The sequence below is a fragment of the Chroicocephalus ridibundus genome, chromosome 5 (assembly GCF_963924245.1).
Source record: "Chroicocephalus ridibundus chromosome 5, bChrRid1.1, whole genome shotgun sequence".
NCBI lineage: Eukaryota > Metazoa > Chordata > Aves > Charadriiformes > Laridae > Chroicocephalus > Chroicocephalus ridibundus.
In genome coordinates, this window is record NC_086288.1 from 80,804,999 (window position 1) to 80,829,306 (window position 24,308).

Sequence of the window (24,308 nt, forward strand, 5' to 3'; positions counted from 1 at the left end):
ATCCCTCCGCCGCGCCGGGCCCTCCGCGCATGCGCCGGGGTGGCGATGGCGGCGGCCGAGAGGGTTGGCGAGGGTCGGCGGTTGAGTGTTGTGGTCGCTCCCCTCCTGCTGGTCGCGTTGCAGCTGGCGGGAGCCGCCTCGGCCGCCGGCCTGCCCGTGGTCATCAACACCTGGGCGTTTAGGAAGGCGGCGGAGACAGGTGCCGCGGCGGGGAAGCGGGTGGGGCAGGGCCGCTGGGTGCTCCAACGGCTGAGGGGCCGGCGGGGCCCGGGCCGGCGGCTTCAAGGCAAAACACGGCTCTTGGGGCTGGCCGTGTGGTAAGAAGCAGCGGGCTGTGAGCCTGCTGCCGTCACACGGCTCCCCCCCGCCCGCCCGGTTCACCTCAGAAACGTTCTTCTGCTAATTATGTGGTTTATGGTCTCCTGTGGGCATGCACGCTGGTGACTGGGTTGTAGCGGTCCCCCTTCCAGTCCCTGAAGGGGCTCCAGGAAGGCTGGGGAGGGACTCTGGAGCAGGGAGGGGAGCCATAGGACGAGGGGGAAGGGTTTTAAACTGAAAGAGGGGAGATTTAGATGAGATATTGGGAAGAAATTCTTGTCTGTGAGGGCGGTGAGCCCCTGGCCCAGGGTGCCCAGAGAAGCTGTGGCTGCCCCATCCCTGGAGGGGTTCAAGGCCAGGTTGGACGGGGCTGGGGGCAACCTGGGCTGGTGGGAGGTGTCCCTGCCCAGGGCAGGGGTGGAACTAGGTCATCTTTAAGGTCCCTTCCAACCTAAACCATTCTATGATTTTTAAAAGACTCTTGGCTATTTTACCACTGTCGTGTTCGAAATAACGCCATATGACAGAAGCCTTATTAGTGAAATGGGTTACCTGTAAAGCTTTGCATAGGTAAGAAGTGAAATACAGCCATGAAAACGGCAAGGCCCTTGCTTTGCAGATTTTGAAGGCTTGTGTTAAGGCTGCTCGCAGCAGTAAAGGTAATAGGAGTTGGAGCAGTACTCCTCACCGAAGCTTGTAATAAAGACAAACGTATGTGGAGTGGATGCTGGTATTAAGTCTTGCTTTTTGCCTTGGTGCGGGCGGTCTCATGCAGTTGCATGCAGCATTTGTGAAGATGAAGCTTCTTGAGATGGTTGGGACGATGTAATGGTTTAATTCTGCCAAAAAGCACTGGGCTGTAGGCTGCAGCCGCTGCTGCCCTGGTCTGGGTCTGTCAGGGGATGGAGCACCAGAGCCAGCGCAGGGAGGAGGGAGCAGGACCACAGCCCTCAGTGGCAGCGAGCTCAGGCTTTTGAGGGCTCCTTGTTATAACTTTTTTTTTTTTTTTTTTTTTTTTTGCGAAAAATGTTTTGCTTCTCCTTCTCCCTCCCTGTAAAAGGCTTTAAATAAGCAGTGGTAAAGTAATGGTTGGTTCTGAGCAGGGGAGTTTATTTAATATATAGAAATTGTGATGATTGTTAGTAAATAACATCTTCCCAGTCAGAAAAAAGCTTAATTTCTCAATCAGAAACACCAAGCAGAACAGTATTTAGAAAAGTAATGATTTACCTTCTTTTGAATATATTTATATTTAGACTTTATTTTACCTATAAGTTATGGTTTACTTTTTTTATCCACTTATATAGTGCATTTTCGTCGTGTCTATCTTTAAAACATTCTTTAAAGCAGTCGCAGAGACTTTTTTCACTGGTGACATTTAATTATTTGTGTTGATTCCAGCCTGGAGAGTGTTGCAGTTGGGAGGTTCTGAGCTGGATGCGGTTGAGAGAGGCTGTGGCCAGTGCGAGATTGACCAATGCGATGGGAGCGTGGGGTACGGAGGAAGCCCAGATGAAAGTGGAGAAACAACACTGGACGCAATGATTATGGATGGGTAAGAAAACCACATGGAGAAAAGAATGATCCCTGTGATTTTTAGCACACTTTAATGAAGGATTGTTACAGAGATCTTGTTGGTTTAGGGCTGACTATGGGACAAGTTATACGTTAACTTGTGCAACTAGGAAAAATGCTTATCTAATTGGTGGCAGAGTAGCTAAGCATGTTTCTTATTGAATCTTTACATGTAGTGCAGTAATCAAGCTCTAGATGTAACAGTTGCAAAGCAGATGCTTTGCAGCATTGTAAGCTTTCCCTTTACATTAATTTCATAAATATTTCACTTCTGGGGCAGTTGTCTTCTGTACTTTATTTACCATTTAGATCTGTCCTGATTAAAAGGTAATTGCAAGTGCGTGGCTCATGTTACGAGTTTATCAAACAAAATAGTTACTCTACTGAAAATATTAGTGTGCATGGAGTTACTGTTGCTTGAGCAAGATCCCCATGCCTGTGAAAGGAAACAGTTTATATATGAAGCTTTTCCCTACTAGTGTGATAACATCTGTCTATGGCATAGAACAATTAAAGCAATATGTTAAAGGAGCAAACTTTCTAATTTAAATGAGAAGAGATTTTGTGTAATAAAAAGTGTAGTTATTCTTGCATTTTTAATAAGTTTTAAATATTTCTTGTTTTCAGCAACAGTATGGAAGTTGGGGCAGTTGCGGATCTCAGACGGGTAAAAAACGCAATTGGTGTAGCACGAAAGGTCATTGAATACACTAAGCATACATTACTAGTGGGAGAGTCAGGTAATTATTCCTTTAACTGTTTCCAAGTCATATCTTCTTCTTAAAATGCTTCCTGTAAAAATTGCTATATATTAATCTTGGTAATATAGGTGGAAGGATTCCCTGACAATCAAATGAATCTAGTCAAATCATTCAGAAGTGTTTACTGTCTTATTACCTGTATATGAATTAGGTTTTAGTCTGTTATTTGCACATGAAAAGGAAAATACAGTTTTATGGTCTTTCCCCCAATTTAACAGCAAATATTAATTTGTAATCCCAAGGCTTTGCTGGTACCACTAATGTCAAAGGAATGATTTGATACAAGACACTATAGAAGCTGTTAGATGTAAACATTTAATCTAAAACCATGGAGTAACTTTTTCTAAGGAGTGACAGAATTAATAGACACAATTAAATTTTTCTATTTTAGTATATATTGAACACGATTACTGTCTTTCATAGTTTAAAAATATTAGTGAGAACTTGCATGTGAAAAATTACATTGGGGGCTCGACTCTTAGGCACAACAAAAGAGCAAACTGGAGGAATAGTTGAGCTTATAAAATACAAGCTGCTGGTGTTAGAATAATACTGGTTTCAAAAGAGATGTACATTCCAGGGAAGTATATGAATAGTGTGCGGAAGGTTATTTGGCTCACGGTTAAGGACTTCTAAAACATATGTGCCTGCTCTGAAAGAAATGTGGAGATAAGTGTGGAAATTGAATTCTGAGCATTAAGGGTGAGGCAAGTGCTTTGAAATGGGTAAGAAAAGATTAAAAGATTCTTAAAGGAATTAATGTGTACAGAATGATAGAAAAATAAGTCCAACAGCAGTTTTTTGATGGAGTAGAGTAGGGCAATAGAGGGAGGTGAAGGCAGTGTTTGACAGAAGGTCTGAAAAGAGAGAGATGGATTTGCAGATTTCTGTTTAATTCAAGCAGTTGGCCGTGATTGGGTTACAAGAGGGTTTGGTAAGAGAGATTTCACAGGCGATGCCGAAAAAGAAATTCGTCAGGTGTTAAATAGAGGAGGAAGAAATGCTCATAGTACTCCTTTCCCTGTCATTGGTAGTTATCAAAATATTTTTAACTTTTGATCGGTAGAATGAGCAGAGAAGATGAAGAAATAGAATGATTAAAGTGCTGATTTAAAGTATATTTTCCAGCCTAAGAAGATAGCTCTTTGCATAATGCAGTCACGTGGACAAGGCTGTTACGCTGAGTCCTGGCTGTCAGTGAGAACTTCCTCAAAAGAAACTGCGTAGTAGTAGTGACAAAAGCAAGACAGGAAAGCTGAAGTAAAAATATGAGTAAAAATTGGAGATGGTGATAAATGTTAGTGAATGAATCAAAGCAGTGGAGCAATTGAGAAAGAATAATATTTCTTGTGAAGGAATGTATTTTCTGTGCAAGTAAGAAAATATTGGATAAAGGAAACTGTAGTTGTCTTTACCAGGTGAAGATCGATAAAATAGAGCTATAGCTTCAGAAGAATACATTTGAATATTCAAATCAGTATGTGAGAGAAACGACAGTTTATTTCTGAGTAAAAATATTTACATTTTCACCAGAAAAAGCTAGCTAGAATAGTAAAACCTTTTCATATAAATATATATAATCTCTGCAGGCTTTTTTTATTCAAGCTGCAAAATTGCTGAAGTTACTCCTTATTCTTTTCCCAATAACTAAACTGCACTTTTATTTGAATATATTTAGTGATATAATCCAGGAAGGTCTGCTTGTCTCCTAAAATTTCATTTCTATGAGTGGTTGGCACTAGAGAGGAGAAGGCAAGCTGTGGCATGCATTAATTTTGTTTAGTTGATCATTTTTAAATGTGTGACCAGTACATTGTTCTTGGCAGTAAAGTTTTAATGAAAGTAACATGAAATTTTTGTTTTCAGTGTTAAAAACACTGACGGCATCTGTTAGAGTGCCATGACTCCTGAATAGCCTTCACAGTTCTGTTTACTTTGACTCAAAAGATTGAAGTACAGGTATTTTAAAACATTTGGTACAAAGAGAACTTAAGGGAGAGGATGTAGAACAGAATCACGCAGTGGTTGAGGGTGGCAGGGACTTGATGTCTTCTGGTTCAACCCCCCTGTTCAAGTAGGGCCACCTAGAGCTGGTTGCCCAGGGCTGTGTCTGATGGCTTTTGAATGTCTCTAAGGAGGGAGACTCCACAGCCTCTGGGCAACTCGGTCACCCTCAGAGTGCAAAAGTGTGTCCTGCGACTCACTCTGTGCCCATTGCCTCCTGTCCTGTCAGTGGGCACCACTGAAAAGGGCCTGGCTTGATCTTCTTTACACCCTCCCTTCAGATATTTTTATACAGGTCTTAGAAAACCAGCACTAAAGGCCATGTATACTATGTAGAAGTGAGTCTGGTGAGGGACATTTCAGTGCAGAATGATTACAAGTGAGGAAAAAAAGGAATTATTTTGGTTATTATCCACCAAGAAATTTTCAGATTTGTCTCCAACAGATAGTAAAGTTTCATGTGTGCCTGACCTTTTCCCTTTTTGTCCTAGCAATTCATAGGCCAGTAACTCAAGTAAAAAGTTCAGAGAGTAAAAGTGATGAACTCTGCTTCCTGGAATGGAAACAAGGCTTCAAAAGTCATGAAAGAATGACTAACAAACATGTACAAGCACATTCTTACCTTAAAAAGAAAAAAAAAAACTACAAAAAAATCACTGCCTGTCTGTTCTAGAAATGGGAAAATAAATATCTGTTTAATTGAAGCTGTCAGTCGTCTTTTCCTCTGAGTGCAAAGAAACTTTAATTGTGTCAGTTTTTGAGAAAAACACAGAAGAGAGGTCCAGAAATAATTGAAGGCCATTCTAAATGCTTGGACTGGTGAAGCTTGTTCAGCTGTGTGTTATAGTGACATTATTATCAAGGATTGGTAATATAAATTCAAGCTTCGGAATCTAGCTACAGTATCTGTTACTAGGTAATGTTAAAGGTATCTACAACTAAAAGATGAAAGAACAGTTGATCTTTTCTTTTCCCTTTCCCTGACTATAAAAGCCATTCTTAGAAGTGCAGCATTCTTTCATTGCTTGTTGGTATTTCTTTTGCTTCCTTGATACATACTATATTAATTTTCAAAGCAAGGAAACGGTCACTTTTAAAGGAATAAGTGTACTATGATGTGACTGATGGATTGATTTCTGCAAGTATCAGTGTTTTAGTGGCAAATGTTGTGCCGCTATGTTAATTACATTTCATAAATAAACTAGCTATTACACTATCATTTTTGTATTTATTTATTATTGTATCATTTATTTAAATATTTTATTATTTATTTAAATATTTCTGACACACAGACAGCCCGGGACACTCTTGCTCCAGGTTATTTGTGTCCAGTTGATTAACAGAGTTTAATTTGTTTCTCTTTCAATGGGAAAACTTACACGTGTTAACATAGTTATAGTGAATTGAGGAAATTTGATATTGCCAGTGAAGGGAGAGTTTGTTACTGCAGTTGTGCATCACTGTGATGGCTGATACCGCTCCCTGAAGAGATATTTCTCATTTCCATAGAGAATGTAGAAATTCTTGATTTCTAGATAACATTACATGAAGGCATTATCATAAAATATATTAAAATGTGAATAAATTAATGCGTTTGGTTTTGGTTTTGCTTTTCAAGCCTCCCTGTTTGCTGTAAGAATGGGGTTCCCGTATGAAGATTTAACTACCCAGAATTCTCTCTCTGTGTATTCCAAGTGGCTTAATCAAAGCTGTCAGCCAAACTACTGGAAGGTACGGTGCTGTGGTGGTGGTGAAGGGGGTGGGGAGGGTTAGGAAGTCTGTAATGCGGCATTGCCTCTGCCTTTCAGCTTGCTTTGAAGTTGAACTTGGAATTACCAAGCATTTGGTAGACTTGGCTATAGTACGGGTCTAGCTCTTATTTCTTAGGTCCTGCTGGTTTTGACCTTGCTGCAGTAGCATTTTGGCGTGGGAATTACATTTTATTTTAGCTTTAAATTTCATAGAATCATAGGGTTGGAAGGGACATCTGGAGATCATCTAGTCCAACCCCCTGCCAGAACAGGGTCACCCGGAGCAGGTGGCACAGGAACGCATCCAGGCGGGTTTGGAATGTCTCCAGAGACGGAGACTCCACCACCTCTCTGAGCAGCCTGTGCCAGGGCTCTACCACCCTCAAAGTAAAGAAGTTCCTCCTCATGTTGAGAGGAACTTCCTATGCTCAAGTTTGTGCCCATTACCTCTTGTCCTGTCATGGGGCACCACTGAGAAGAGCCTGGCCCCATCCTCCGGTCACCCACCCTTTAAGTATTGATAAGCATTGATAAGATTCCCCCTCAGTCGTCTTTTTTCCAGACTGAAGAGACCCAAATCCCTCAGCCTTTCTTCATAAGAGAGGTGTTCCAGTCCCCTCATCATCTTGGTAGCCCTTTGCTGCACCCTCTCCAGCAGTTCCCTGTCCCTCTTGAACCGAGGAGCCCAGGACTGGACACAGTGCTCCAGATGCGGCCTCACCAAGGCAGAGTAGAGGGGGAGGATGACCTCCCTTGACCTGCTGGCCACACTCTTCTTGATGCCCCCCAGGATGCCACTGGCCTTCTTGGCCACAAGGGCACATTGCTGGCTTATGGTCATCCCGTTGTCCACCAGGACTCCCAGGTCTCTTTCTACCGAGCTGCTCTCCAGCAGGTCACCCCCAACCTGTCCTGGGGCAGGGGGTTATTCCTCCCCAGGTGCAGCACCCTACACTGGCCCTTGTTGAATTTCATAAGGTTCCTCTTTGCCCAACTCTCCAGCCTGTCAGGTCTCTCTGGATGGCGGCACAGCCTTCCGGTGTGTCGGCCACCCCCCCAGCTTTGTGTCATCGGCAAACTTGCTGAGGGTGCACTCTGTCCCCTCGTCCAGGTCACTGATGAATATAATGAAGAGGACTGGACCCAGTACTGACCCCTGGGGAGCACCATTCATCACTAACCTCCAACTAGACTCTGTGCCCCTAGTCACTACCCTCTGAGCTCTGTCTTTCAGCCAGTTATCTATCCACCCCACTGTCCATTCATCAAGTCCACTCTTCCTAAGCTTCCCTATGAGGATGCTGTGGGAGACTGTGTCAAACGCCTTGCTTTGGACAGGACAGGAAACAGGACAGAAATTTGGACAGGACTTCTCAAACTAAACAAGCAGTGTGTGTATTTTTTTGATGCACGTATAAATTTCTGAAAGAAAATCTTAACAGTAGCAATTAAGGTTCTTAAATAGTTAAGAGAGGCTTTCTGCAGACCTCTGAACACATTGGATTGGTGCAACTGTCTGTTAAACTTGCCTATTGTGGTGAAGTTGGTTTTTTATTTTGGGGTTGGTGTTGCAAATTTCTACGTGTTTGTACACTGATACTGACTTGACAATTATACCTTGATTCCACATTAGTAAAACAAGCTCAGTTCATCTGGTAGTTTTTTTTTAGCTTGAAAATTTTCCTCATTTGCTGAAGAATGAGCTTTTTTTTTTTTTTTTTTTTTTGACCAGTCAGTTGAGCAAAGGAAAATCTTTAATTCGAAGTAGGAAAAACTTCTAAACGTATAATACCAGAAGTCAGTCTTTATTCTTCAAGTGAAACAACTTGCGGGATTTCGGTACAGCTGTATAATTTAAGCATTGGGCATCTGATGCGTGTTTAGTAGATTATAGGTATTGATTGTAGTATTTTTAAATTTATGTGTAATGAATAATGATATTATTATTCATGCAAATGACAAAATAATTGCAGAATGTGGTACCAGACTCTTCAAAATCCTGTGGACCATACAAACGGCCTGAAAAAGTGACTTGTAAAGAAGAAGAGACCATCTCACAAAGAAGTGTTCATAATCATGATACTATTGGTAACAACTTTTGGTAACTCTGATTCTGATTTATTTTTTTCTCATTCTCCTACAAAGTACATCATACTGAGTTTAAAGCAAAGTATTTCATAATAGGCATTATTTCCTATTTATAGTGGTTTCGAGATTCTGTTACTTATGTAGTGCCTAAAAGTGGGATTTGTTTTTGTTTTTCCAGTGCACTGGCTGCACAGCCACTTGCTTCATTTTTTACCCTTAGCTGTTTGTTCATTACCCTGCTGCTTTTCCCTCCCATAATTGCTGAGGCAGCTATGGATGCTTAGAAAACTGATCAAGGTTAAAGATAATTATTTTTATCTTGATTATGATTAACTTAGGTCAAGTCTCCCCTGAAGCTGTTGGGTCAACTTAAAAGACTTTGCGGTGGTGCAAGAAATGAGTAAACAGTTAGTCCTGTTGCCAGCCAAAAGCAATGTTTGTTGAACAGTCCTTAAACTTATAAAGTTTGCTTTCATTTTTCTTCTGCTCCGGCTTTTGACTAAATCAATATATTTTTATAGAAACTCTTATGCTTAAAACAGGTTAGCAGTAGTAGTCCCAAAAACTTCTAAGAGCTTACTGATTGAGGACTGCTAATTGCTAAGCCTGTAAGCTGATTAATGAGCAGATCAGACAAAGGACTGAAGCGGTTACAGATTCATGTCTTTCAAAGCTTTATACTTCGTAGTTTTGAAACTTGCACTTTTTGGTTTATTCTGGCTTTTTCTCAGTTTAGCAACTCAGAGCTTTTTGCCTGACAGTATTCGCAATACCAAGAATTAACAAGTTGTTTCAAGTGTGAATCTTTCTTCTTTGCTTCCAGTCCACCCTACTAATAACCAATTAATGTTCTACAGAAGTCAGGCAACGTAACAAATTCTTCAGTTGGTAGGTAGCTTTCATTTCTGGGATATACGGTCTTCAGTATGTGCTAGAAAACTCAGAAATTGTGGAGTGTCAGGATGAGAGAGGAGTGTGCTAAATACACTTCAGGAATTGATGTGTCATTAAGTAGTTTTAAGCTCTATGGTAGTAAATGACGGTGCTTACATTTGTACTGCAAGTTCTCCCATCCCACTGTTTTATAGATGAATTGGCTGATGGTTGGACTAGATGATCTGAAAGGTCCCTTCCAACGTAGACAATCCTATGATTCTAAATGTCTCCTTGACTAACACATTGTGAGAAGAGTCTTCATTCAGAAATTTATCATTTATGAAGTTGGTAGGAACTGATGCCCTTCCAGTCCTTTCGCAGGGGCTAATAGTGGCCATAGAGTCGGTGCCTCTATGCTTTTAGCTTCTACTGGTCAGGAAACTTTTCCATGAGAAGGAGGTATTGCTTAGTGAGGTCAGAGAACCACAGTTCAGCTCCTTGAATTCTGCTTCTTGGCTCTCACTTTGTCCGGGAGTTTGATGCCAGCAGCAATTTCTGCCCCCTTAAAGAAGTGCAGTCTTGCCCCATGGAGAAGCAGCTGATCGCGGATCCTGTTCCAATGGCAATCTGGGCTTCTCTAATGTGAGGCAGCGGCTTCCTTACCAGCACAGAATTAGCAAGGGGTAGGCTCATCTGCATGTTTGATTGCCTGTTGTGTAATTCTTATTACTTTGGTAGGCAGTGTGTCACCTTCTGCCAAATTTAAGCTCATCCCACTGACTCTTTTTTTTTTTTTTTTTTAATCTCCTTCAGGCACCATTGATAATTTCCAAACTTTGTCATTCTGCTGGTGCAGGGTGTGGTGACACCAGGTACTTGTTCTCCACTGGTTAACGTAGGTGTGTATCAGAGACAGTGGCTGCTTGGGCAGCAGTAATGTACAGCTCTGAACAGCGTAGCACTCACTGGTTTAGATTCCTTTTTGAGCTCTTGTAATACATGCAGAACTTCTCCAAATGTGTTTTAAAAAGAACATGTTTTCTTTAAGAGTATGACTTTTCTGTATTTCAGGATATTGGTAACTTGAACAGTCTGGGTATTGAGGTTCTGTTTGATAACCGGAGTGCCAATTTGATAAATTTCTTAGGAGTGTTTCTGAACATGTTTCATCTCTGTTGAAAATTTTAGGTATGGTTGTAATTGGTGCGAGCGGAACCGTTGCTTCTGGGACATCTACTAATGGTGCAATCCACAAAATCCCAGGGTTAGTATCTCTGGTTTTACAAAAAAGCGTTCTTCCCACCTCACTTCCTATGTTAAGCTTATGTAAAGGTTGTATGTTTTAGACTGCAATGATCACAAAATGACCTTGCTTATTTCTGGGCACTGCCGTAAATCCTAATACTGAGAAACTGATTCAGCTGCAAGGTGATTTGTGTTTGGTGGAGGAAATGTTTGGTTTTCAGTTTGCTTTATTCGCCCTCCAGAGACACAAATGACTGGCACAGTTGTGAGGCAACTTGTAAGGCGAGGCACCAGAGACAAATAAGCACTTTGGAGGGGTGGACAATCTCCAAAGAAATGTACATAAAATCAGAGCCCCAGGCCTGTATTTTGTCTTTAAGATTTTTTTTCTACCCAGTTAGGAATCCTGTCTGTCAACCAAGTTGGGCAACTTCTGGATTTAGCAACAAGTTATTGAATGTAGTAATGTCGCCAGCTGCTTAGTGTTGCCTGCTGGCTAAACCTTACTGCCCTAACAGTCTAATAACAAATATTTGTGCATTGGAGGTGGATTAAGCCGCAGGTCAGGCAGGTTATCACAGATCGCTTTAATCAGTAGTTTTAAGACAAGACTTCTGACTGCGGTGGGGTGACCTCATTACCTGTGCTGGTCTCTGGGGTTAACACTGACCCACCTGGATGCAGTACAGTCAACAAAGTTAAAAGTGGGCCCAAGTCATAAGAAAGTGCCAGTATCAAGCCAAGAGATATTACATTAATGCAGTCACGCTGGAATTAGTAAATTTCTACAGTTTCTACTTTTTCAGTTTGTTTTTTTTTTTTTCCTGTTGTTCACTACAGCCGTGTAGGAGATTCTCCGATAGCTGGAGCAGGATCCTACGCAGATAGTACAGCCGGAGGAGCTGCGGCCACTGGGGACGGTGACATCATGATGCGCTTCTTACCCAGGTTTGTCCTTAGGGCAGACTTTGCTCGCTTCCCCTAGCAAAATGTGAACTCAGCAAATGAAGTAATTGATTAAAAAGGCAGTCTAATTTACTGGCTGCTGAAGTGGGAGTAAAGGAAGGAAGGGAAGGGGAAAGAACAGCAGCAGAATCGAGTCAGCCTTATGATCTGTATTAAAAGAAGTGACTTCTTCAGTATCTTGGTGACAGATCCCTTAACACTGCCAAGCTGTGAGCGAACAGGGACCAGGTACCGAGTGTATTCCCAACCTGGATGCTTTTTAACAGAACTGATTAGCTTTTTCTCCTCCAAAGTGTTCTGTTGTGTGGGAAATAGGTGTTATAAATTGTAGAAAGGATGAGGGGTGGGTCTGGGATTAGTCAGGAGGGTGGAGAGGTGTCACTGTGACAATCCTATGTAATTGCATCTCAAACTGGAAGAGGTGGTGTAGTGCTGTTGTCGTTGCATCACCTGTGTAAAATAGGCTGTTCTTACCGCTGAGTCTTGACAGTCATCCTGGTGGGTCGCTCTCAGCAGGAATAAGTTTGGAAGCCCGTGCTGAACGTAACGGGCACCGATGCTTGAAGGAATATATAGCTGTGGCCTTCAGATTACTAGAGTGCTTTTCTTGAAACTCTGGGCACTTATGAATTCCCACTAGCTGCTGCATATTTACAAACGTCCTCAATGAGTTTCAAGCTGTTCCAAGCCAGTCTTGAAATACAAGGCGGTTGACAACTTCATGAATTATCCTGAGGTATCAGATACCAAGAGTAGTAGTGAGCTGAGCTCTGCTATGAGGTTAATCAATAAAAGCTCACATTACAGTTTAGCAGCCTGAAGGATTTGGCTGTAATGCTTAAAACACTTTGTGTTGGCACCAGTGGATTTTAGAAAACAACTCAGACTAGCTGGTTAATCACAGGTTCCTTGTAGATACAGATCTTTCCTAATTCCAGGTTATTTAGATATTCTCGCATGAATACAAAGCATAAAATTGACCTCCCAGAAGTGAAGGAAGCGTCAAATAAACTGCAAAATTGATAATATTTTCCAACTGCCTTCTTTGAGATGGTAACATCTTACTGAGTTTTTGGCTAGTGAAGAGACCCCTGTGAAATATAGCTTTATATTCAGATAGTTGTCTTTAGATAATGTGAACATATTTGATTGTTAGAATAAATCAAAGATAACAGGACGTCTCAAAATGCAAGGAAAGTTCTCTTCTGTGGTACTTTGGTACCATTTATAGTTAATGCTCTCTGTAGAATGAGTCTTAGTGTGAGAAGAGTTGGTCTTGGTATATGCACCTTTCATCAAAACAAAATCTGGTGGTGTTTGCTTGTAAGTTATGCGTTATCTTTTAATCTTCAGGTTCTGAAAGAAAATAACAACGAAAGTAAATTTATTGCCACTGAGGACATTTTGGAAATGCAACTGATTCATCTCAGGCAATGCCCACGTAGTCATTTGTCTAATGATACTGTGGCTACAAAGGAAGTTCATTTTGATTACTCTTTCATTTAGACTAAGAATTTTTTTTAAAAGTGGCTTGCAAAAAATTTGAAAGGGGCTCAGAGTCTTGATCAAAACATTGTACCTTCGTATTCATGAAGTAAAGAAAAACTGTCAATTTTGAGGTTTTCAGAAACTTGAGGTTTTTTGAAAGATTTTTTTTTTAATGCTTACTGAAATCAGTAATTTATCAGTAATGTAATATCAGAGGTCAATTTTCTTCAAAAAATTATCTTGACATTGGCCTTTCTGAAAACTAGTAAAAACTTTTAATGACAAACTTAAATCATGCAATAAAAAATAAAAGCCACTAACTCTTTTAACTGCTTTGTAGTTCTTGAACTGAGCTGTTGCTTAGCCTCTTTCACTGCAAATGATTACTTATCCCAGGCTTGGTCCTGCCTTAGCATAAGAGATGTCATAGATGACACACTGCGGTCCCTTTTAGTCCTGTTTCTAATTACTTTTGATGTAGAACTTGAGTAATAATTACGAATGTGAAGTATGGCTAAAGGTTATTTATCATGCGTTTTCATTATTTAAAGGAATCTAGGTTTCTCAATGGCATTTTAGAATATAGAACCTGACCGCGGCTAACTGTCTGGGTGCGGGGTTGGTTTTTTTTGTAGTTATCAAGCGGTGGAGTATATGAGGATGGGAACAGACCCAACAGTAGCCTGTCAGAAAGTTATTTCCAGGATCCAGAAGTACGCTCCAAGGTTCTTTGGTGCCATTATATGTGCCAATACAACTGGAAGTTATGGTACGTATTTTACTCAACAGATAAAGTTTGTTGACCCTCGCCAGGTCACAGAAGTATAAACCCGAAGGTGGATTTTAAAGCAGAAGTCTTTAATTATTCTTTGAATACCACAGCAGTACTGGCCATTCAGAATATCAAATGCTGGTTTAGCAGGGCAACTCCGTCCTAGTGTGGACTTGAGATATTTTAATTTTTCCTCTGCATTTTGATGTCTTCGACTTTCACGAAATTTATGCAAGTCTCAGTAAAAATCAAAAATATTTACAACCTTCATGTGTTTTCCTGGACTGTGTATGATTAATTTGAAGGTTTAAAAAAAGAATGCTTATGCTTCCCCTAGATACGGCATAAGGCAGGGAGAATGTGAATGTTAAGCGTAGCTTCAAAGCAATGCGAGATCAGTCTTTGTGCCAGGCATCTCATTAGTGAACTCTCAGATCAGTAGGAAATACAATTTGCTAATCAACATGGCTTATTTAGTTAGACTGCTTATTGCTGTTCTTTGATCTCTTGTTTCCCATAGTTCTGTGTTTAAGAGATTAGTGTTGGAGGAACTCATTAAGTTAATCAGGACTGCGAGAGAACGAGAGATTTTCCTAACTTAACATTACTGTTTTGGATTGTATTATAAAGGCATTAATTGCACTACAGCAGTCAATGGCACTGTGTTTTTTACTTAAAAATTAAATACTTTCAAGATGTCTTGGGTTCAACAGATTGTAAAAGAATAATTACGCCATTGTAGTAGAATTAGTAACCGGGACTTTAAATGATAAAGTACAATGACAAAGACACTAATCCTAAATTTAGCAAATTATACTTCTTTTTTTTCTTTCTTTCTTTCTTTCCTAGGTGCTGCATGTAATAGAATTCCAGGATTCACTCAGTTTCACTTCATGGTTTCCAGCCCTTTGCTAGGTCAGCCGACTGAGCAAGTAGTAGATTGCATTTAATTTCTTTTGTCCTGTTAACATCTAAACTTAAGAGGAGGAAAGCTCTAAGGTTCCCCGGGTGTTACTTTTTAAATTGGTTGTTCATATTCACTGTTGCATAGTAATAAAAGCACAAAGGTATGTTGATGGTGCAGCTACTACTTCACTGTTTTTAATATCTTCTACATTATTACGGCTTTGTGTAGTGCAGCTAAGCTCATCTCTAGCTTCCTGAGGTAATTATTTTGGTAACATTTCTAACTGATTGCAGACTGGTACTATAATCTAGAGCGATGTTTTAAAAACTGACTCTATGTAGTTTGAGGGAAGTGAACGTAGTTGCAAAATTACGGTTAGTGCTGACACACTCACATTTGGCATCGGCGATTCATCTCTGTTTAAAAACCTACATCTAAGTGGCTGAAATCGTTGTGCTTCACTACTGAAGTCTCGTAAGTCATGAATTTAGTAGGCATTACCTTACATCCCAACTCAATTTTTAAACTTTTGCAAACCCGACAATCAAACTGTGGTTTTAAATACCAGAAGAAGTTATCTGTTGTGTGTTTACTTCCAAGTAATGCCAAGTTTCACCTGCTTTTTGGGGAAAGATGGTCACTGGAAAAATAACTTTCAAAGGGAAACGTGGACAGCATGCAAAGACACCAAGCGTCTAATGGCTCTTACAGTCTGTCTGTTTTCGTAAGAACTAAGCAACCAAAAGTGATGAATTGTAAACATTGAACTGGGCCATCACTTTGCCATTTAAAAAGGTATTTGGGGCAGAAATCTGGAATACAGGGCAGGGAGCGGGAGGGGCTCTGCCTTTACAGGTGAGCCTTATTTTGAGACTATTTAATTGTCTTACTAAGATTTAGTCTGGGTTTTTGAAAAGAAAGTTGCATGCAAATGCTGACGAGCAAGGAAAAGGGGTTGGAGAATAGAGGAGAAGATTTCAAAGCTTTAATTAAGAGATATGCAGCATCTCCTTGGGGGCCTTTCTGACTTGTTTCGCAACAGCTGAGAATACGTTTGACCAGAGAGGACATCCAAACATCCCTGGTGGTATGAGCCTTTCAGGAGCGTTACGTTGACTCTAACTGGATGTGAAGACAGGTGGAAATCTTCCTGTCACCTTTCTTTGTAGTGGAAGTTAAGCTACGAGTCTTAGTCACAGTGATTTCCGTGTCACTAATAGCCCGGACGCTTGCCCTTTAGAGGAGCAGTTGCATACTGAGACCATGACGGTTACCTACAGCTGGGTTTGTCTCTCTCTTTCTGTGTCTAGAGATGCCAGGATTCATTTGTAATAGAACTGAGGATTGTTCCACAGGCATTTGAAGATCTGTTTGATCGTTTTCTTAACTTCGTGGCTTGCTTTTGATTGAATCTTTGCTAAACGTGAGCCAGGAAAAGTTGACAAGGGCAAGCGAGTAAAACGAGCATGTCTTGTCATAAACGCTTGAAATATTCTTTGTCTAATTGAATAAAATCATTGGGTAATAAAAACACACCTTCTTTAATGTATCATTTATAAGGTTTTGTAAATGCTTGTGTACTGTGCCTTAGAATGATTGTTGCCTTATGTTCTGAGTTGGTAACTTTAAAAGCTGGAAAAAACGTCCAAGCTTTTTGCCATCTTTAATGGCCTGCTGCTGAATTTCATCAGCCAAGTCATTTATTTAGTGACTCGCCTCTCACTGGACCATTAGAGCATCTTGTAGCACAGAGTTCACAAGCTTTACTCGAAGGAGCTCTTACTGAATATACCTGTGGTGGTTTAAGATGAGTGTTGGGTGAAAAGGGACGAAGCGGTTTTGGCAGAGATAAACCCCCCTTGCGTTCTAACACTCCTCACCGAGGTGGGAGGCCAGGTGCGGCTGGGTTTAAATTCTGAGTGATGCCCAATTCAGCACTATCAGTCCAGTCGCATTTAATATGTACGAAACTATTACGGTTTGGATACACTAATAGTGGGCTGCACCTTCAGTCTAGTCGTGCTCCTGAACTAGCACGGCCACTCTCCAGTCTTTGGTCGCCTTCAGTGAGAAACCGAAACAACCGGCTACTTAAACAGTGCAGTTTATTTTAACAAAGGATATACAGGTTCTTAGGATTGCCGGTGATAAATACACTGTCTGCAAAGCACGTGCAAATAAAGATATCGTTAAATATACAAAATGCGTGACAAAGTTGGAAACGATACAGCCTGGCTATAAATGCAGGAGAGAGGTTCTCTAGAGAGATTTCGAAGTTCCCCGAGGAGACCCTCGGTATAATCGAAGTCTTACCCAAAGGCGTCCCTATGGGGGGGAAGAGAGGCTCAGCCCGTCGGCTGGTCCCACAAGTCGGTGACGGAGTTCTTCTCGACTGGTTTGCGATGGTGTCTTCCCTGATATCCCCCCTCTCTCGGGCTATTTTTATACTATTTGTTATCTTCAATGTGGAGTTTGAGTGACTTTAGTCGTACATACTTTTATCATGATTGGTGTAAAATTCTCTCGGTTCACAATTAAAGGTATAGTTTACGAGAAATTCAGGGCGCAGACTCAAGAAGGAGTGGTCGCACCTTGGAGGCGGGTAGCCTTCGGGAGGGAGGTGTGTTTTGGTATTATAATGACATTATAATGAGCAAAGTTCGCACAAAGGACAGCATTTCATCAAGATCTGACAAAATGTTGTCTCAGGGTAACGAGTAGGCAGCTTATCTGTTCCACAGTAAGCTAGTGAGGCAGCTTATCTGTCTCATGGTACCATCTTGTTCCTGTATCTGCATAAGGCAAGGCCACGGAATAATTACCGTCCGTCCCGTACCTCAGGAGCTTCGCCAGCAGCCTTGTACAGGGAGCCGCAGGTGTTGCGTTCTTTGTGTGCCAGCCGCGGCTGTTTTCTACCTCAGATTTCATACTTGAATGAAATCAAGTATTCATACTTGATTTCATACTTGATTTCTACCTCTTGATTTCATACTTTTCCTTAACGTGTGGACAACGCTGTACTTTTGTATTCTTGGCCAATTTAGTAATTATTCCACAGATGAGTTTTCTACCTCTCCTACCTACGTCCCTTCTGCCACGGCCGCTGTATGGTCAGCTGACTCAGGCAGTCAAGCACAAACGGATTAATGAAATCCCAATTCTTGTTACTTTGAAGGTAGCAGTACCTGGAGTCACCAAGTTACGCTTCTCGTTCACTTGCACGGTCCGCTCCTCCGTACGTGAGGCCAAAATTGCTCGTCTCCCTGAGACAGACAGACTTACACGTGCGGTTTCATAATGTAAGTTGCTTTGTCATGCTGAATGAGTTATAAATTAAAGGGTTAGGTTGTGTAAATTACGTTGCTATATTATTAATTTGACAATATATTAAACGACAATATTTATAAATGTACCATTCTGATGTTACGGAGGGAATTCTGAATTAAAAAAAAAAAACAACCAATGCGCTTAATATTTTGTCTTAAAAATGTTTCTTTAAAGGTTGTTAGTAGTAGTGCGGTTCTCTTCTGCTCAGCAGACACATGAGGTTTCTTAAGAAAGCTTTGTACAAGTCCAAATCCTTCCCAAAAGTAAGCAAAAGCTCTACGACAGTTTCTGCTGTGGTTGGGGGGGGGGGAGGGAGATAAAAATTTTACTGTTTCTGATTTCAAGGAATTTTGTATTTTTAAATTTTTACTCTCAGACTTTTATTACAAAACACAGAAAAAACGTCTACAGGAGATGAGTATTTGCGAGTCAGTGGTCCAGTTGGATGCATCCTGTCCGTAAAGTTGCGGGGGGTTTTTAAAGTCCAGCTGCGTTTTAAGTTCCCTAGCGTCTGCGTAGCCGGCTTCGTTCTGTTTCTGAAAACCTCTCACCAAATTACCGCCTCCTCCGTGTGGACAGAGAAGAGTCGGAGCTCAGTGCTCTGACTAATGAACCCAACGGTGCCGTGTCTGTACGTGCCGCGGGATTGTTCTCTAATCAAACAATGGGTACGACCCTGGCGATGTTTGTACGTGCTTATCGAAGAAACCTTCCCTCTCGTTCCGCTGTTTGTAGGTTACCACCGAAATACCTCCTTTCATCCCAAACTGCCTCAATCAGGGATAATTCAGATTTGCAGAGAATTCAAGGTTGGTCTTTCAGGTGGAATCTAGGAGTAATACTGGCTAAAGTGGAGAGGCTCTATCGTCCCTTCACAGGGTAAACACAGCAGTGGTGCCGATTGCTTCTTAACTCAGAAATTCTGAAACCTCCCATGAATTAGCATTTTTATCTGCCGCACGTTTCCCGACCGCTGAGGAGCAGCGCAGAACTGATAAGTTTCCTACTTTTGTTACGTATTTAATTCTTTATTTTTTTTCTGAAGGACTTAAAGTAATCAACGAAGTAAAGCATCATAGATTAGAAGAGTGAATGTAAGAAGAATTATAAACAAGTCTAATTCGTATGGAGTCGGGCGTGTTTTGCTAACTTGGTGGTTACTGTAGCCTAATTTGTATGGTATAAAGTAGAAAATAAATGACGACGGAGGAGCTGCGGAGTTAACGAAGTGTTGAATTCAGCCGGTACCCCTTCTTAGGACTCTGTGGACGTGAAAACTCCTGCAGTCTCACTCCTCAGCAGGACTTCCGACCGTTTGTGTTACAGCGTCGTGAAAGCTCTAGCCCCCGAAATGGGTTTTTAGGGGGTAAGATCGCTTTGCCGCCTGGGCTTAAGGACGTTAACGGCCTTTACGCGACTTCTGGGGAGCTGCTTGTCCCTGCCCCCTGCGTCCCGTTGCTGGCCGTCACCGTTGGGTTCCAGCACGGGCAGGCGAGGGGTGCGCGTTGGCGCTACAGCGTTGCAGCGGGGGTCGGAAAATCCACGAAAAACAAGTTTACTGAACAGAGAACGTACAGCCTATAGCGCAGTGCTGGGGACCGGGTTATGTTTTGAGCTTTGCCTTTCTCTGGAGAAGGACTTTGCTGCCCCGCAAGGGGTGGTTCTACCCGCGTCCTCCGGTTTGCGTTCTCTCTTCAGCTGCGCAATTGGCTGCGGTGGTTGCGCGGCTCCACAAAACGGATCAGCTTCTTGGTCTGGCTGAAAAATTAATACTTTTTTTTTTTTTCCTTCTTTTTTTCAGAGGGCGAGTAGGCCGGCTGCTCTCATTCAGCGTGCAGCCACCCAGCTGCTGGCGGCAGCGCCAGGCTGACCGCCGGGACGCGCGGGAGGGCGCTGAGGAGCACAGGGCCTTACCCAGCCGGTGACGGCACGGACTTCGATCGGCAGAAGCAGACTCTTCTGAATATTCCTGCAGACTGAAGGAAGGTGACTGTCTTCTTCACGGCTTTCACGATTCAGCCCTCAAGCTAGATGCCCATCCTACTGTTTCTCCTCCATAAAATTGGGTAAAAGACATGGGAAATGTGGATTTGAATCCAGGACTCGCTACTTGAGGGAGCATTCTCATCAGCAGGCTGCTGTCGTGTTCCCCGTATTTTCTCTTCTGTCACGTAAATATTTAATTATCCACCACAGGTTTCCCTTCGTCAGGACGGGAAAGCGCAGAGCCTCCGTGCAGCCTTTTTCTGATGGCTGCCTCTTTGTTAAAATGTGAATTTGAATTTTTTCTGGCCGAGGAGGCTTTACAACTTAGAGCCCAGACTCCAGAGCAACCGCTGTTCCCAGGACGCGTTGGGGAAGCGTGAGTGCCGTGCACTCGGGCTCCTTCACTGGCTGGTTAATTGAAAGTCGCTGCGAGATGAGCTTTGTGTTCGCAGCCGCTGGGGTTGGGGCAGGCTGCGTGTCGGGCTCCCGGGGGGCCGTGTCACGGGGATGTCTGGGGACTGAACCAGGAGGTTTAGGCAAGAGACAAGTGCCGCACGCTCAGCGGAGCCAAGGTAACATCTCCGGTCACCTTCAAGGACAGAGCTGCAGCCCTGCAACTTAATTTGAAAAATCGAGTCTCTTTCAGAGTTGAGAATAGAAGTTTGATGGTGCATAAAGTTGTACTTCTCTAACCATAATGTCGTGCCTCACTGTGACAAACGTACATGCAGATGCCAGATGAAATATTCCAGCCGTTGTTTATAATTGTCATTTATGTACCTTTGGCCAGTCTTCATGGTAGGCCAATCAGCGTCCTACGTAACCATTATGCTCTACTTTGTAGCGGTGATTTTCCCGGGCGTAGCATTTGGGCAGAACGTCGGGTGCGTGCTAGAAGCTGAGGCAATCTGGTGGTACAATAGACCATCTCACCTAAGTGCCTCTAAAGCGTTTCTCACGGTGAATAACAAAATCACGGAACAATACAGAGCTACCGAAGCCTTCGCTCTCCGTGTGCAAAGATTAGAGCGCTCCGTGCTCGGAAAGGGAAAAGGTGCCCTTTCTTGAGGAGATCCAAAAGGGACTCGGGAGTCTGATGTTTTAAACCTTCTGGGGACCTCAGTGCTTCACCTGAGGTGCTGTTTTCTGACTCTCTGGGTATCCCAAACCTCCCGTGCGTCTTTCTGTTAGTGGGGATGCCTAAACCAGTAACTCCTCGTGCTGGGAAGCTCCTCAAGCTGGGGTCGTTCTCACTCTTCTAGCCCCAGGGCCTGACCCGAGGCGGCTGCCGACAGGCCGAAAGCTGCTCAGCAGGTGCCTGGAGCGAGGTCGTGAGCCTGTGGCTTGTTGCACTCGCTTGACCTAACGACCGCGCGATTATATGTGCAACAGGAAAATCTGTGTTCGAATAACAACCTGCCTGATTATTCCAGAACTCTGAGGCTGAAGAATCTTTTCCTCCTTATTCTCCTATAAAAAGGAGAAATACAAGAAATATATGGGCTCGTGTTGTTGGCACCGCATTTGCCGCTTCTCAGCTCCTCTCCGAAGTGCAGGACTGCAGTCCCCTACAGCTTCCCCTGGCAACACCTGCCATGCCTCGTGTGACACCTCACTTCATCTGCAGAAAACCAGGATGGGCTTATTTTTAATCAGTCTAAAAAAGTCTAACAGGACCGGGCTTCCCAAGTGCAAAATAACTGCCTTCGTGTAAGAGCAGCCTTTCAGCAAATGCTTTTCTCGACAACACGAACGGGCTCCAAGTGGAACAAAACAGAAGGATTCACCATTAGAGCAGCACAACTTCTCAAAGTTGGGTTTTCATAGCATTGGATTATCTAATTAAGAAAAGGTGACTGATTGTGTTTTCCCCATAAATTACTCGGGACGACTACAAGCGGGTTAATCCGGTACCGGGTGCTGGGAGCAGCAGCCCCAACACGCAGCAAGTTTGCAGTAAGGAGAGGAGGTTTCGGAGGTACCTTAGAGACGTTCATCTCTCTGGCAGAGCCACGCAACCACTCAAAAGGAGTCGGAAGGCAAAAGAAGTAAGAATTCCACGGGATGCCATAAAGCTACGCGGGTACGCGGATACTACGGCAGCTCCAGAAGTTTCAGCGATGTAGATTTTGCTAATTACAACTGGCTTTGACAAAGTAGAACAGGAATTATGTAGTTACGGGTTAAAATAGGAGGTAGGAAGAAGTTCTGGGACAAAACAGAAGGTGGAATTCAGGTGGGGGAAATAAATCCCTGAAACTGTAGCAGGCACAAAAGGAGGGGGGGGAAAAAAAGCCGTTTGGTTACTGACCCAAAACTTCATGGCGCAATCCCCTCTCGCTGTGCGATGCTCGTTGGAGCGTGGTCAGAAGGTCCTGCGGTTCCCAACGCAGCCCTTGCTAACAATCATCACCTGCAATTCCAAAAACCTCTTTTTTTTCCCCCCTGCCGGCTCTGCACAATCGCGGTTTGGGTGTTACCTTGTACGCGCTAATTTCAAATTCAGGTTAAAGCCTCCCAATCGTTGCATGAGACGGATGAACCTTCTTAAAAAGGTGAAAATTTATGGTTATATCAATACACGAAGCACGTGAAAAAATCGAGCCACTTGAGGTTTGTTCCTGAAATCTCCAGAAGGCGGATAAAGCTGATCTTACCTGTACCCCTTCAGCTCTGTCTGCTGTAAAGTCTCTTCGAACCACACTTTTGGTGGTAATAAATACCAGAAAAGGCCATTCCCGAGACAGCACTATTAATCAAGCCACTCTCAGCTATTTTGTCAAAAATACTAGTCATTGCGTTAATTGCCAGGTCTCGGGTGACAATCAGCCGGCAGGCCCCGCGGATGGAGCCGAAGCTTTTAATGACAGCCCGGGTGATTATATCCACTCTGTGTTTACGGATTGCTCAGGCTGCTTGATTGAAGAAATTACTGATGGAAAACTTGTAACTGAGGTCGGGATTTTTTTTTCCCTCGGAAGAAGGATGGCGCTGGGCAGCAAAGTCCTGCTCCTTCTCCATGGGCTCCGCCAGCAGCCGGCTCAAGGCTGCTCGTCCCCAGCGAGCCAGGACAGTGAGAGCTTCACCCAACTGACGCCACTGGATTTAAAATCAACTTATTCCTAATTTTTATCTTTATTGAAAGTGGGTAAGTTAGGGAACGCCGTTCACATCCACTGAAAATATTGTTTCCTGGATGTTGCAGAGTAGAAAGCTTTTCTAGAATCACAGAATGGTTTGGGTTGAAGGGACCTTAAAGCCCCTCCGGTGCCACCCCCTGCCCTGGGCAGGGACACCTCCCACCAGCCCAGGTTGCTCCAAGCCCCGTCCAGCCTGGCCTTGAACCCCTCCAGGGATGGGGCAGCCACAGCTTCTCTGGGCAACCTGGGCCAGGGGCTCACCGCCCTCACAGGATGCGGGGGCCCTGGAGGTAACTTGGGTGCCCTTGATTTGATCCTCCAAGAATGGTTTCAGGTAGCCCCTCAGCTGCGGTGGGCGAGCTCCGTGAGGTTGGCCTGGTGGGGTGTAGAAACAGAAAAACTGTTTTCTCCTTAAGGTTAAAGACGGGTCTCTGGTAGGAGTCACATTATAACTTTGTAATGTTAATGCCTAAAAAAGCTCCCTAAAAATTACAAAGAGTAATTTGTAATTAAGAGTAAAAATAGAAAAACACAAGAGTGTTTAGAAGTTGGCTTTACTGGAAGGCGTTTTTGCTGTTGCCTGCCCCCAGCCCCTCAACGGGGAGGGCCTGTTCCCTCAGAGCCTGGCGGCACCAGCACGGGGCGGGTACGGGTTGAGGTACCGACTCTGCACTGTACAAAGGGCTGCGGGTTTTTAAAAGCTGTTTGGAGGGGCTTTCGTGAGGGCTGGAAATGCCAGCGACTGTTTGGGAGAGGCAGTTCCCCCCTCCTCACCTACGCTTTGTTATCCTTTCTAGCCCTCGCAGCCGATTCCCCGCAACACGAGCCATTAAACGTCAACGGAGTCACAGCCGCCTCCGAGGTGTGATTTGATTTTGCGGTACGCGTCGACTTGGGGGGGGGAAAGTTCAGTAGGAACTCGAATAAAATGTTAAGATTTAAAATATGTAATTAAGAAAAGCGCAGAGTCACGTTGTTGATTTTAGGACAGTTTTTTTTGTCTCTGTTTTCCAGATGTAGCAAGGTCACGCAGTCCCCTATGGCAACACTCGAAGGTCACAGGCCCTGGCCGTGTTTAAAGCTCTGAGGAAATAACGCATCAAG

At 43.2% G+C, this 24,308-nt stretch overlaps 1 protein-coding gene across 3 annotated transcripts; it reads left to right on the top strand.

The window, feature by feature from the left end:
* On the top strand, window positions 1-24,308 carry AGA (aspartylglucosaminidase). Of its 3 annotated transcripts, XM_063337135.1 has the most exons (11): window positions 1-199; window positions 1,720-1,873; window positions 2,521-2,633; window positions 6,277-6,389; window positions 8,383-8,497; window positions 10,562-10,637; window positions 11,459-11,566; window positions 13,708-13,841; window positions 14,694-14,759; window positions 19,880-24,066; window positions 24,219-24,308. In XM_063337135.1, the coding sequence occupies exons 1-10, from the start codon at window positions 46-48 to the stop codon at window positions 19,888-19,890; spliced, it is 1,044 nt and encodes a 347-aa protein (XP_063193205.1). In that variant the 5' UTR covers window positions 1-45; the 3' UTR covers window positions 19,891-24,066; window positions 24,219-24,308. The 3 variants fall into 3 exon arrangements, with proteins under 3 accessions (XP_063193205.1, XP_063193203.1, XP_063193204.1); XM_063337133.1 differs by lacking the exons at window positions 19,880-24,066; window positions 24,219-24,308 and adding an exon at window positions 17,927-18,352; XM_063337134.1 differs by lacking the exons at window positions 19,880-24,066; window positions 24,219-24,308 and having other exon boundaries at window positions 14,694-17,184.